A 13,768-nucleotide genomic window follows, 5' to 3' on the forward strand; every position below is an offset into this window, starting at 1 on the left:
GGGAGAGGGGCAGGGAGGGAGAGGGAGAGGGGCAGGGAGAGGGGCAGGGAGAGGGAGAGGGGCAGGGAGAGGGAGAGGGAGAGGGAGAGGGAGGAAAGAGGTGTGGGAGGAGCAGGACGATGAACAGGACGATGAAGAGGACGAGAAGGACTAAGGCATCAAGAAGGAGAAGGAGGACGAGGAAGAGATGGTGAACCTCTCGGTCCATGTTTGATCTTGCCGTGTCTTCAAGGTGCCTTCTGAACACCTGAGAAGGTTCAGCAGCTTTTCACTTGGACAAGTTCACGTTACATCTGCAGAGAAGATAGTCGTCTTGGACAGCATCTTGCTCAAGAACTCTTTTCTCCTGCAAGCTCAATCACGACCAAGTGTGTTGTGCTCGTTCAAACTGTTGTCAAACCTTGCAAGAAATGTCGGGAAGGGAAGGGGAGAGAACTCCATTTGCACGTTCTCCGCGTACTTGGAATATTTGCTTGGTTGAGATCCAAGAATTGACAAGTCGAGGTCGTTCAGGATGGCAAAATCTCCTGTAGATGATGGAGTGAGAATATATACAGCGAGAACAATGCAGAAGAGACATTGCAAAATGATGGCTGGAGGTTACAGAGAGTGAGGAGTGAGTATGAGTATGAAGTTATATGTATGTTTTCAGAATAAACAGATGAGAGGATGTTGTTGGCTTTTTCAACAGGGTGAAAATGAGATGGGGGAGAGTTTAGAAACATGCAAGATTGTACAAGATGTGAGAAGGGAGAAACAAGATGTGTCTTGAAGTCAAAGCAAATCATTCCCTGACCTTTGAGTTCCCTGTCGTGATCAGCGTCGTGCTTCGTTGACATGATCATCTTACAAACAAGATCCTGCAGTCAAGACATGCCTTCAGAATCGTTCTTGATCTCTCATCAACACAACATGTACAGGATCATTCTTCATTTCTCATGACAACAACATGAACATGTTGATTTCTAATCATCTTCACCTGATCTTCCCGCGAAATCTGTCGAGCTGCATTACAGAACGTCTGAAAGAATTTCACGCTTGCCTCCTCGTTGTCCTGGACAAGTTTCAGAAATCCTCACCATCCACCATTACAACGCACTGTTCTTGTAGCATCGTAGACAACATCGTGAAAGAAGATCGCGAGGTACAACAGATCCTGCCTGTCGGCAGAGATTGCGAACTCTTGGAGCAGAACAAACATGTCCCGGAGATGATGCGTGTTATGATAATACCTCCCAACACCAGAGTACTTCTGTCTTATCAACCTCCACCAACTTCTCTGTGTAGCGTCGTCGACCTTCAACGATCGGCAGCAGGAGAACCATCTGCTACTGAGGAAGTTGTTTCCGTTGGAGTCTTGTTGCACTTGTATTGGGGGTTTGGATGACATCCTGTTCTTGACACCTTGCAGAGCTTTCTTGACCTGAGTAAGAAGTGAGTAGTAGGTGAGACAAAGGTAACATGATTGAAGTTTGCTGTGAAGCAAAATGGAGTGATTGTTGTTTGAGAAATCAGCAGAATGCGAATTGATATGACACTGGAAACAAACAACGATAGCAAAAAGAAACAAGATTGAGCGCGAAAGATAGAAATGTCGGCGACAAAGTTGTTTCACCTGTTGATTAGTTTGTTCCGTATCCCATTCGTTGGAGATGATGATATCACTTCGTTTCATTCTGTCCTGGTTGGTCATCTGCGCAGAAATTCTCTTCTTTGCATCCTACAAGGAAGACCGATCATGACAAGGAAAGGTTGCTGTTCTCCACAAACTTGACCTCCTCGCTGATGTTGTTCCTCTTCATCAGCCTTTCCTTGGACTTCTCTTCAGGGACGATGACTGTCCATACCTGGGACAGACAAGTCAGTATGATCGAGCAAGCATATGATGAAGCTGTGCTGATGATGGAAGTCTTCTTGCGAAGCGAGGAAGGATCGAAAGGATAAGGAAAGCAAGTATGAAGAATGTAAATGGCAGATGGTACAACATGAGGGGGAAGGAGGAGAATGTTGGTTGAGGAGGAGGAGGAGGAGGAGGAATCGAGGGATGAGCAGAAGCGGGAGCAAGCAGGAGCAGGAGCAGGAGCAGGAGCAGGAGGAAGTGAAAAAGGACAACTAGGATGTAGGGGGCAGGTGGAAAGAAGGAGAAGCATACGCATACGCATACGCATACGCTTACGCATACGCAGGAGCAGCAGCAGCAGGATCATATATCCACCTCATCAACGAAGTCATCCCAGCACGCCTCCAGCAGTACCGCCGCCTCCATCACGCACAGCTCGACGCCTCTCTCCCTCATCCCCTTCATCTCCTCTACCGCAAGCTCCCTGATCGCTGGCCACACGATCCCGTTCAGGACTTTCATCTGCTCTGCGTCACCAAAGACGATGCTGGCCAGGGACCGTCGGTCAATCTCCCCAGAGGAAGGGTCGACCACCTGGCTACCGAACGCCTCCACAACCCTCTTGAACGTTTCGCTCCCCTTCAGGTACGCCCGGTGCCCGAGCTTGTCACAGTCAACAATCTCGCATCCTTCCTCCTTCAGCATCCCGGAGATCGTAGACTTCCCACTTGCTATCCCCCCCGTCAGCCCGACGATGTACGGGAGGACGTCAGGGGACGTACACCGTACAAACTCCTCCTCTCCCACCTCTCCTCCTTGCCTGCACAGCGAGTTCACGTCCGCACCGTTGAACGAACCGAGCATCGTCCTCCTCAGCATAGTCGAGCTCATCTTGTTGGAATCATCTGCATCCTCGGGCCCCACAAGGTCCACCACGTCCACCACGAGCTCGTTCAGATTCCTGTCCACCCTCCGCTTGTTCACGCTGTGCCCTCCCCGCTCCGTCTCCCTCGACACAACGATGCACTGCAGCTGCTCGTCAACGATGGAGGGGCCGAAGGGGTCGGAGATGGGGACTATCTCATACCGCACGCTGTCTCGCAGCGACTGCAGCAGCTGCAGCAGCCGAACCTGCCGCTGCTCGAACGGCTGCATCACGTCCCTCATCGTCTTCCCCTCCAGCAAGGGGCCGGTTGAAACTCCGATTAGCACTCGCTCGCTCGCGCAGACGCAGGTCATAGAGAGGAGGAGCTTGTGCCCAGCATGGATGCGATCGAACGTTCCCCCTAGCACGACGTGCTGGAAGTTACCAGGGGGCAGCAGCATGCAAGTGCCTTCGTCCCATCCGAGGCTTGTCAGGCTGGAGCAGCATGGGAGGTCGAGCAACAGCTTCTGCATAGCAGGGAGCCTTCGCTCCGTCCTTCGTTCCATCCACCTGTCCACACAATCCTCCTCCTCCTTGCAGCAGATGATCGCCTCCGCGTCCTCCGCGCTCCTAGCGAGCCACGCCTCCTCGCTCGGGAGGAGGACGCGAGCGTCGAGACGGGGAGCAGAGAGGCTTAGAAGGTCGTAGATGAACTTGAGCCTCCCTTGGATGGCGGAGCGAGACTGCTGTGACCAGTCTCCCTCCAGCAGGATGTAGAGCCTGTCATGCGCGACGTCCGCCGCTCGCCGCATCCTCGCACTGTCCTGCTCATTGGCTTCGAGCTGCATCCTGATCAGTCCGACGCGGACGGAGGAGCTTGCTGGAAGCGGCATGGCTGTGGCTGAGAAGAGACGAGGCGCCTGCGGGCTGGGGGCAACTAGAAGAGGGAAGAGAAGAAGGGAGACAACAAGACAGACTAACGTTGAGGAAGCCGTCTTGTTACGCCTGGTTATCTGAAGTACGAGAAAAGAAGGGAGGAGGAAGGAAGGAAGAAGGAGGAGAGGAGGGAGGGTGGGGAGAAAGAAGGAAGAAAAAGTCACACAACAGCAACATCAAAGAGGAGGAACACGGACAAGATCGCAAGTAAGTCTCTTCGCTCATGCTTTCTCCAACGTGCTCATCAACCCACTCATCATCCCCTCCGTATCATGACCTATCCTCTGATCCTTGCCCAACATTCCTTGCCCTGCTCCTGCTCTTCTTCGTCCTGCTCCTGCTCCTGCTGTTCCTGCTCCTACTCCTGCTCCCTCTCCCTCTCCTGCTCCTGCTCCTGCTCCTGCTCCTGCTCCCTCTCCCTCTCCTGATCCTCCTGCTCCTGCTCCTGCTCCTGCTCCTGCTCCTGCTCCTGCTCCTGCTCCTGCTCCTGCTTCTCATCTAAGGAACACTCTGAGGCAGACTCGTTCAGACTTCTTTGTAAAGAAAAAAAAGAAAAAAGAAAAAAAGCTCAGGGAAAAAACAGCTACAGGGTTTGTGGCGCCTACAATGCTGGGGCATATCCTCAAGGAGCGGCGGCTGGCGATCAGAGGCAAGAGTATGGCGGGAGCGTCGGGCATGCTGAGGACACCTGTCATACCACACTAGCGCGTCCATGCATGCCCTGTCGCCTCCTGCTATTTAGCAGACGATCGACCCGTTCATTGCCTCCCCCTCGTCCTCTCCGCTGCAATGTTCGTTTCATGTCCTTGCCAGTGGTCTTATCAGCATCGCATTCACTGACGCTACTCATGTCGCTTGACTCTCGTATCTTCCTTCTCTCACTCCCTTGCAAGATTCACCAGAGTCACCCTCCCCCGTCCTCCTGACATGCCTTACTCCCTTGTGGACTTGTCGACATTTCTGACTCCCTTGCGCAGGCGGTATTCAGATTGCCGTTCGGGTATGGGGGGAAGACCCGAGGACGATAACAAACCCAGCAGAAAGATGGATTGCAGTCCATGGTTGCCTCTTCTTCTTCTTCTTCTTCTTTGTCCTCGTCCCCGCCCCCCCTCTCCACTTCTCGCCCTCCTCCTCCTCCTCTTCCTCCTCCTCCTCCTCCTCGTCGTCCTCCTCCTCGTCCTCCTCCTCCTCCTCCTCCTCCTCCTCCTCCTCCTCTTCCTCCTCCTCCTCCAAAGTTGAAGTCTCGGAGCAGGATGGCTGGACAACGCTGGGTCCTTCGATTTCTTGGCGCCGCTGCTGCTGAAGCGAGGAGCGAAGTCGATCGCATGCATCGACCTGGCAGGTGTGAGGGAACGAGGATGGTAGCAATGGAGCTGTTGATCGGTAAAACAGGCCATGGGCAGTCGGACTGGAGGTCGACGGGTACATACCATGTGGTCGACAATGTCGCGGACGTGATCTATACCGCCGACGCTCTTGAGTGGAAACAGTTTTCCCTGTGGGTTGTTTGTATTTGTTGCCTCAGAGAGTTGTCAGGTTGGTGATTGTTGTGCTTCCTGTGGTTGCAGGATCGGCCATTCCCTGGGCGGATGTATCTCCCAGACTGTGAGGACGATGTTGTGAAGGTGGCAGATAACACTGCAAGAGCAGATAGCAGCAGCTATGCCTGACCGCGTTCTCCGACTAGTATCCATAGAAGCGATGGGATTCTGGGCTCAGGTGAGGCCGCGACAATGCAGCATGACGGGTGGGTGAAGAGGGAATCAGGACTCGCATACCTTCGTGAAGAACATCCGAAGAAGCCTGCTGGATAAGCCGAGGGGAGGGAACATGCAGTGAGTTCCTTCTGTTGTCTATCTACCCCGTCTCAAACTCGAGCGATCAGTCTAAAGCCTTTATCCACCCACCGTTCGATCACTCGCTCGCTCGCTCGCTCCTCTCATTCTTTCCTGCGGTCATTCATACCATCATCCTTTCCTCACATCGATCATCTCCCATGTTACATCCTCTTGGCTCCTCCTGCTCTTCTAACTTCTCACTCTCCTCCTCCTCCTCCTCCTCCTCCTCCTCCTCCTCCTCCTCCTCCTCTTCCTCCTCTTCCTCCTCCTCCTCCTCCTCCTCTTCCTCCTCTTCCTCCTCCTCCTCCTATAGGATCTACCCTTCCCTCGAAGAATGTGCCGTGCGAAGAAGTGCGACTACCTCCTTGGGGTCATTGTCTAAGGTCAGCGCTGTACCCTCCAAACAACATTCTTTCCTTCCTCAACTCTTCTAACTCTCACCGCTACCCCTACCCCTCCTCTCCTCTCCTCTCCTCGCCTCGCCTCGCCTCTCCTCTCCTCTCCTCTCCTCTCCTCTCCTCTCCTCTCCTCCTCTCCTCTCCTCTTCTCTCCTCTCCTCTCCTCACCTCTCCTCTCCTATCCTCTCCTTCCATTTGTGTCCTTCCCTCTATCCCCTTGTCTTCTCTTCTCACTTGTTTTGCAGGAAGCTGCCATGACGATGGTAGAGAGAGGAACGAGAAAAAGCGACTGCGATATGGGTTACATCTGGTCTTCCGATCCGAACCTGCTGGCCCCATCAAGACACAGGCAACATGAAACACTGTTTGCTTGATGTGATTACTTTGAAGTCCATCATAGATGTTGAGATGTCTCTTTTCATATCTCTGAGTTTTGATGAGATTTATCTTCTGAATGTTTTCAATCCTTGGCTTCCTTTTGCTGTCTGTTGTTGCGCGTGATACTTTGCGTGATACTGTGTATTAGTCCGTCAGTTCGATGCTGTTAGTATCTTTACATCTCCCCATTGGCTCTTTGCTACTGTGTTCGATCCTGCATTTCACTTGTCTCATTCGGAATGGAGAGCAGGGTGGATGAGATTGTGGCAAGATCAATCCTCAGCCATATCGAATGTCCTCAACTGATCATAGTCTGTCGGTAAGGGTGGCTGAGTATGATAGTACTCGATGTACTGACATGTCTATGATTACAGGGATGGGATTTGGAAAGATGCTGCCCCGTTTGGATTGACGCTCTTCTCTGTAAACTCTTGTCTTGCTTACCAAGTGTTGTGGTTGTCAAACGATTTGGAAGAAATTGAAGTCCTGGCTCGATTTGTTTGCTTCTCTTGTCAAAATTGTTGATTTTGTCTCCACCGCCTGCCCAAAAGACAGTTGGAGAAAATCGGAGCAGTGTGTTGGCATTTGTGCTGTCCTTTGCTGGCATGCATGTGAAATTCTTGTGCGTTGTATTTTAGAAGTGCTGCACTTGATATGAAAGAATCTGAAATCTGAAATTCTTGCCATTGAGTTGGATGTATCAGATTCCTTGGGGAGTTACAATTTTCTTCGGTAAGATGTCAACACAAACCAAGATTTGCAACTGATTGTTCCGGCCAGCCAACTTTGCCGCAAGGGTTGTACACGTGATGACAAAGGGATTTACCCCAATCAGGCAAGGGAAACAAGTCAAAAATGTTTGGTGTTGACATTTTTGAAGTGCGGAGATCTCGAAAGAAGCTGGAGTGATAGGAAAGATCCGATTCGTCTACATGATGCTGTTTCGAAGGTGGCTCGTGTGCAGGTGAAGTCGAACAGCAAGTCTCGACATTTCTTAAGATATGTTGTGGATGTTTGTTCTAGCATGTTTTGTTTCTTTCATGTCCTGATAGTTGCTTTCTTGCTTTCATCTGCTCTTTCCATCATTTCACTTCAAGTTTCTCTCTTTCTCTTACCATCTCACTTCATCACAACCTCACACTTTCATTACTGCAGGACTTCCAAGTTCGTGCACATGAACTCTGGTGGCCATCACCCGCATCTTATGGAGCCCGAGGAGGTAGCGGGGCACATCGGAGACTGGCTGGGAAAGGAAGGAGGAGATAAGAGGCTGAAGATCAAACAAGAGTGACTGACTAGTTTGACAACTTGCAATCTCAAGAGATGCTGGAGGAATTTGCATCATTGCTCAGATGACAATTTCTGGATCATGACATGAATATGAGAGGCAAACGCTCACGGGCGTCATGGAGCAGAAGTTTTCTTTCATTATCGCAATTTGCTACTTCAAAATGTTCGCATGAGGCGGAGAAGGTCCGAGAAGACGCCCGAAGCAGTGAGCTGAGAAACTTAGTGAGAAGCAGCAGGAGAAGGAGCAGGAGCAGGAGCAGGAGCAGGAGCAGGGATTGGCAGTGTCAGCTGAGGAAGCAGGAGGCCGTATGGGAAGCAAGAAAGAGAATTGTTTGAACAAGCAGCAGCTGCTGCTGCTGCTTGTTCATCTAGAGAGAAGGGAAGGGACAAGGGATAATTATTCCGCTGACCTCGGCGCCGGCGGCAGAGCCCTTGACAATGAGAGGAGAAGTCTTGTAGCGAGATGTGTGAAAACAGATCAAGTTCTCGTCAGCCTGCAAAGTCGTTAGATGAGCAGGAGGTACGAAAGGAGACGATGGTGGCAAGGGCAGACGCAGGAGCAGGAGGGCAGACGAGAGAGAAGCAGCAGCAGCAGCAGCAGCAGCAGCAGCAGCAGCAGCAGCAGGACCAAAGAGTTACCTTGAGACGGTAGAGAGGATGATCGTTCTTGGTCTCTTGAATCTTGATGCTCGCGCGTCCAGTCTGAACAACATCATCATCAACATTCATCACCATCATCTCCATCCATCTCAACAGCATCGTCATCGGCGTCGTTGTTGTCGCCATATCTCCGTCTCAAGCATCATCATCATCATCATCATCATCATCATCATCAACAACAACAACAAGAACAACAACAACAACAACAACAACAACAACAATCATCATCTCTATGATCATCATCATCATCATCATCATCATCATGATCTCAATTATCATCATCATCATCATCATCATCATCATCATCATCATCATCATCATCATCATCCTTGTTATCTAGAGACATTTCTTTTCTAACACCTCGGTGTTGATGACGGTGTGATATCTCAACACATTGTTGTTTGCGAGTGCCTGCGTACAGTGTGAACCACCCAAACAAGAAATAGAGAAAACTAGGGGCAACACAATAGAAACAAAAGGAGTGAAAGAAAGGAACGAGAAGAGAGATCAAGAAAAAGTGAAAGAAGAAACTTGCAGAAATGTACAAGAGAAGGGAAACAATTATCAGAGAACATGTTGAAACAGAATTTCACCTTCTTCAAACGGTCCAACATGTCCGAATCAATCTTCTTCAGATCTGCGATACCACCAAACTCTCCATCACGGTACGAGACGGCAAAAAACAGAGAAAACTTGCCGTTGATGACAGCGTTGTTGATTTCTTCTCTTGTTCCCTGGTACTTCTTCTCCTGCAAACAGGGTTTACAAACATCTCAACGCGTCTCTGCAAGTTACCATGATGTCTTTCGGGATCAAACATTCAACCTCCACATCCTCCACCTTCATGTCGATTCCCAACTCCCTTGCCAAGATCACAACCTGACGAACTCACATCAGTTCACTCATCCCACCAGTATCAAACCCTCTCCCTCCTCTCCTCTCCTCTCCTCTCCTCTCCTCTCCTCTCCTCTCCTCTCCTCTCCCTCCTGTCCCCTACTGCACTCTCCCCCTGCCTGCCTCCCTTCCTCCCTCATCTCTCCATTCTCCCTTCCCTCTCCTTCCTTCATCCCCTCTCCCTCCTCTCTCCCCTCCCTCCTTCCCTCTTCTCTTCTCCTTCTCACCTTGCGCGCACAATCATGTCCAGAAAGATCAGTGCGGATATCAGACTCGGAAAACCCGTTGGCAACCGCCTGCCATGAAGGATGAGCAGAGCAGAGCAGCGCAGAGCAGAGCAGAGCAGAGCAGCGCAGAGCAGAGCAGAGCAGCGCAGAGCAGATAGAAGGCAGGAGGAGAGGCAAAGAGGAAGAACTACAAACAGCTGACGCAGTTCAAGGGAAAGAAGGAGGAGGAGTAGGAGGAAAAGGAGCAGGAGGAGATGGAGGACCTGTCTGACAGCTTCGGAGAAAGGAGTGGTCTCCGAGAACGTTCTAGAAACGAGTAAGAAGAGCAGAGCAGAGCAGAGCAGAGCAGAGCAGAGCAGAGCAGAGCAGAGCAGAGCAGAGCAGAGCAGAGCAGAGCAGAGCAGAGCAGAGAAGGAGGAGAGGCGAGAGCAGAGCAGAGCAGAGCAGAGGAGGGGAGGGGAGGGGACCTAAGAACGTAGGACATCGTTCCACTCAAAGAGCCTTCGACCAACTTGACTGAGTCGCCAGTCTGGAAGGAGAACAAGTGAGGAGAGTAGAACAAGAGCAAGGGCAGAGGCAGGAGCAGGGCAGGGGCAGGGGCAGGAGCAGGGAGCAGGGAGCAGGGAGCAGGGAGCAGGGAGCAGGACGAGCATGTCTGACGTACCTGCAGGAGGTCCCTGAGAGTTGAGATGATGGGGAGAGCAGCTCCAACACTGCGAAAAGAGTAAGAAGAGAAACAAATTCCGCTCTCCTCCTCCTTCTCCTTCCTACTCTCCTCTCTGTCCATAACCCTCTCCTCCTCCTCCTCCCTCCTCCCTCCTCCCTCCTCCCTCCTCCCTCCTCCCTCCTCCCTCCTCCCTCCTCCCTCCTCCCTCCTCCCTCCTCTTCTCTCACCTGCTCTCAAAGTGCCACTGAGCCGACCCCTGCTTTACATGCTCCATCGAACGTCTGAAACACTGTCAGTTCCTTCCTCTCTCTCTTCCTCCTCCTCCTCCTCCTCCTTTCCCCTCGCTAATCCTCGTCCTCGTCCTCGTCCTCGTCCTCGTCCTCGTCCTCGTCCTCCTCATGTACCTGTATCTTCCCAGGTCGCCTGATCCAGCCATCTTATTCGGAGTGATCACGTGGATACCAGCCTTCAACCACCTAAACATCAACGAAATTAATGACATGTTATGACGATGTTTGTCCTCGTGAAAAGAACAAAATCATTTTTATCTCTACCATCATCATCATTACAATCATCACCATTGCAATCATCATCATTGCAATCATCATCATCATCTCAATAATTATCACCCTCAACATCGATATCATCACAAAATCTCAATCCACATCTCCAGTGTACTTACTTCTCATAATACTCGGAAACTTTCTCGGAAGAAGTGCAATCGATGACAACCTTGTGCGGGTTGATGTCCGACTACAGGCAAACATGGTCAGCTGTCGACTTGATTGAACTGCAAGAAGGAAGATAGTTGAAGTTGATAATATCATCATCTCTATCATCATCTCAATCATCATCATCATCATCATCATCATCATCTCCATCTCCATCATCATCATCATCATCATCATCATCATCATCATCATCATCATACATCATCATCATCATCATCTTCATCCACAACCTCCTCCTCCTCCTCCTCCTCCTCCTCCCTCACCTCAATCGCAGCAGTGAAGGCATCGAGGTCTGTCTGCACTCCATTCTCAATGAGCTCAGGCAGTTTGCTCGTGTCAAGTCCCATCAGCTTGTCGTTGATGATCATCTTAGATGAAGACATCGCGGCGATTACATTGACCTGATCACAAACAACTTGTCAGCTGATCTTCATCAAAACACAACAAACAAGGAACATGTTCCCAGTGTTGTCAGGACACTACGTTTCCAACCATATCACAATCTTCGTCATCAACATCAAAATCGTTTTCATCATTCAATACAAATTCACTTTTTCACCTCAATCTTCTGTTCGCTCTCCTTCTCTTTCCCTCACCTACTCCTTCCACCCTCCCCCATTCTCATCCTTATGCTGTCCTTCCCATCCTCCCCTCCTCCCTCCTCTCACCTCCCTCCTCCTTCCTCCTCGTACTTCTCCATATCCTGCTCCCACTCCTTCTTTATCACACTCCTTCCTGACTGCATTTGCCTTCCTCGCTCTTCGTCCCTCCCTCCCTCCCTCCGTTTACCTTCCAACCACCACCACCTCCTCGTCCTCCTCGTCCTCATTATCATCATCATCTCCATCATCATCATCATCATCTCCACCACTGCCACCTCCTCCTCCTCTCCTCTTCTCCCCTCCTCACTTCACCTGCAGCCCCAGCTTCTCCTTCAGCTCGCTTTTCTGCTGGTTCAGCTGATCCACCAGCTCTCCTCCCACTCTTCCTCCAGCTCCAATGATCGCCACACTCGCCACCGTCTCCGATAGCGTGAACGCTTGGTGAACAGCCCTCAGCGCTCTGGTCGCATCCTCCGCATTCACCACCACCGCCACCTGCCGCTCGGACGATCCTTGTGCGATGGCTCGGACGTTGACCTTGGCAGTAGCAAGAGCGCGCATGAAGGTAGCAGCGGTACCCAGCGTAAACGCCATCCCCTCCCCGATTATGGCTACTACCGACATCCCACGGAGGAGGGAGATGCTGTTCACCGTCGAGCGGGCAAGCTCCAGCTCGAACGCCCTCTGCAGCGCCTCCAAGGCCTTGCTCCCTTGCTCGGAGGGGACGGCGACGCAGATCGAGTGCTCGGAGGAAGCTTGTGTGATCATGAGCACGTTGATGTTGCTGTCTGCCATGGCTGCCATGAAGCGCTGGGCGACTCCCGGCACCCCGATCAGCGACGCTCCTTCGAGGTTGACTAGCGCGACCTTGTCAATGGAAGTGATGCCCTTGATAGGGATGACAGGAGCTCCCTTGGTGAAGACCTTGTCAGCTCCTGCTCCTCCCTTCTGCTGCTCCATCTTCCTTTCCTCTTCCTCCTCCTGTCTGCGAGCCATGTCGGTGTCCTTGAGAGTTGGCGACCGGCCCTGGATTACAGTCCCCTTGAAGGAAGGGTTGAAGATATTCCTCACATACACCGGGATGTTTCCGTCGATACAGGGCACCATGGCGCTGGGGTGAAGCACCTGCGCCCCAAAGTACGCCAACTCCATCGCCTCATCGTACTTTAGCGATTCGATGGGAAAGGCCTCGGGGACACGGCGGGGGTCGGCAGTGTAGACTCCGTCAGTGTTCTTCCACATGGTCACCCTGCCTGCCTCCAGCAGCTTCGCGAAGATGGTAGCGCTGTAGTCTGACCCAGACCTCTTCAGAGTCGTCGGGACGCCCTCTGCCGTCGTTGCTACGAACCCAGTGACGACGATGATCGGGGAGACGTTCTTGTAGTCGAGGTCCATGAACCCGTTCTTCTTCCCGTGCTCCTCCCACCATCCCACCATCCTCCTCGATGTCTCCTCCCACAGGGGATACACTCCTCCAGTCGCAGCTGACCCCTTCTCTCCCAGACCCACCAGCTCCGACTTCACCACTAGGATGTTGCGAGCGTCGATCCAGTCAGTTGGGACGTTCTTCGTCTTGAGGTAGGCGAACAGCGTCTGAGCCGACCAGATCTCTCCGTATCCTGTCACGACCTCCATCGTCACGGCAGGAACGCTGCGGATCATCCGCAGCGACTGAACGATGCTCAAGATATCTTCAGCGTCCTTCCGGATGTTCTGCTCGATGGGCCCGGTGATCTCCGCAGGAGCCAGCTCTCTCAGCGTCGCCACCTGCCTCTCCACTGCCGCCTGGATGTCTTGTTTCGCCTCCTCAAAGCTGCTCAGCGCCGAGTCAACAACCTTGATCAGCAAGTCCGTCATGCCGCCCATAGCCGACACGATCGCCATGGTCGGTATAGCACCGCTCCCTCTCCCCTTGGCCTCGTTTACGAGGAGATCACCGACGGTCCTGTACAGCTCCGCGTTTGCCAACGACGCTCCTCCAAACTTGTGTACCTCCCAGTCGCACGTCGCAGACCCGGGAAGATCCAGCTTTTTCATCTCGTCCACCCGATACCCGGTAAGCATCATGCGAGGGGCTCCATGCCCGTTGCCCGCCGCTGCTCGCCCCCTGATGGGAGCAGGAGAGCGCAGGGACAGGCTCGACACGGAGGAGCGGGACATGCGCGAGGGAAGGAGCATGGAGGGAGACCATGCCGCGGTGCTGGCGAGGACAGCGAAGGCAACTGCCGTCGTCACGTGCGATGACGCGCGAGCCTGTCGTAGCAACATTGAGGGTTGCCTGCAGCATGGTCAGCAGGAGGTTGATGAAGGGAGGAATGAAGGTTCTGTTGTGTGTGTGTTGAGAAACTGAGATTGAGTGCTGAAAAACTGAGATTGAGTGTTGAGAAACTGAGATTGAGTGTTGGTGATTGCATCCTAATCTACTCCTTCGCACTTCCTTCA

The 13,768-nt window shown here is 52.1% G+C and overlaps 5 protein-coding genes across 5 annotated transcripts; 1 reads left to right on the plus strand and 4 right to left on the minus strand.

The window, feature by feature from the left end:
• Positions 1–1,114: 1,114 nt before the first annotated feature.
• Positions 1,115–1,336, minus strand: GUITHDRAFT_58845 (hypothetical protein; the record flags this gene model as incomplete). Its single annotated transcript, XM_005819762.1, has 1 exon — positions 1,115–1,336. A coding segment is annotated over one exon (222 nt), but the record flags the coding sequence as incomplete, so codon positions are not given.
• A 273-nt stretch (positions 1,337–1,609) lies between these two features.
• On the minus strand, positions 1,610–2,704 carry GUITHDRAFT_81948 (hypothetical protein; the record flags this gene model as incomplete). The annotated part of the gene is made up of 3 exons (XM_005819763.1): positions 1,610–1,720; positions 1,776–1,847; positions 2,216–2,704. Coding segments are annotated over 3 exons (672 nt in total), but the record flags the coding sequence as incomplete, so codon positions are not given.
• A 3-nt stretch (positions 2,705–2,707) lies between these two features.
• GUITHDRAFT_81952 (hypothetical protein) lies at positions 2,708–3,166 on the minus strand (the record flags this gene model as incomplete). Its single annotated transcript, XM_005819764.1, has 1 exon — positions 2,708–3,166. A coding segment is annotated over one exon (459 nt), but the record flags the coding sequence as incomplete, so codon positions are not given.
• A 1,081-nt stretch (positions 3,167–4,247) lies between these two features.
• Positions 4,248–7,546, plus strand: GUITHDRAFT_120992 (hypothetical protein; the record flags this gene model as incomplete). The annotated part of the gene is made up of 11 exons (XM_005819765.1): positions 4,248–4,296; positions 4,619–4,702; positions 4,894–4,983; positions 5,034–5,139; positions 5,210–5,246; positions 5,292–5,360; positions 6,123–6,187; positions 6,506–6,574; positions 6,630–6,710; positions 7,136–7,219; positions 7,411–7,546. The coding sequence occupies 11 exons, from the start codon at positions 4,248–4,250 to the stop codon at positions 7,544–7,546; spliced, it is 870 nt and encodes a 289-aa protein (XP_005819822.1).
• Positions 7,547–7,701: 155 nt separating this feature from the next.
• On the minus strand, positions 7,702–13,363 carry GUITHDRAFT_81950 (hypothetical protein; the record flags this gene model as incomplete). Its single annotated transcript, XM_005819766.1, has 17 exons — positions 7,702–7,755; positions 7,956–8,039; positions 8,185–8,247; positions 8,566–8,616; positions 8,799–8,858; positions 8,913–8,954; positions 9,001–9,084; positions 9,327–9,395; positions 9,590–9,632; positions 9,794–9,855; positions 9,991–10,039; positions 10,221–10,274; positions 10,398–10,469; positions 10,676–10,746; positions 10,988–11,125; positions 11,639–12,703; positions 12,797–13,363. 17 exons carry the CDS (start codon positions 13,361–13,363, stop codon positions 7,702–7,704), a joined length of 2,628 nt encoding a protein of 875 aa, XP_005819823.1.
• Positions 13,364–13,768: the final 405 nt, after the last annotated feature.

The sequence above is a fragment of the Guillardia theta genome, assembly GCF_000315625.1.
Source record: "Guillardia theta CCMP2712 unplaced genomic scaffold GUITHscaffold_207, whole genome shotgun sequence".
Lineage (NCBI taxonomy): Eukaryota > Cryptophyceae > Pyrenomonadales > Geminigeraceae > Guillardia > Guillardia theta.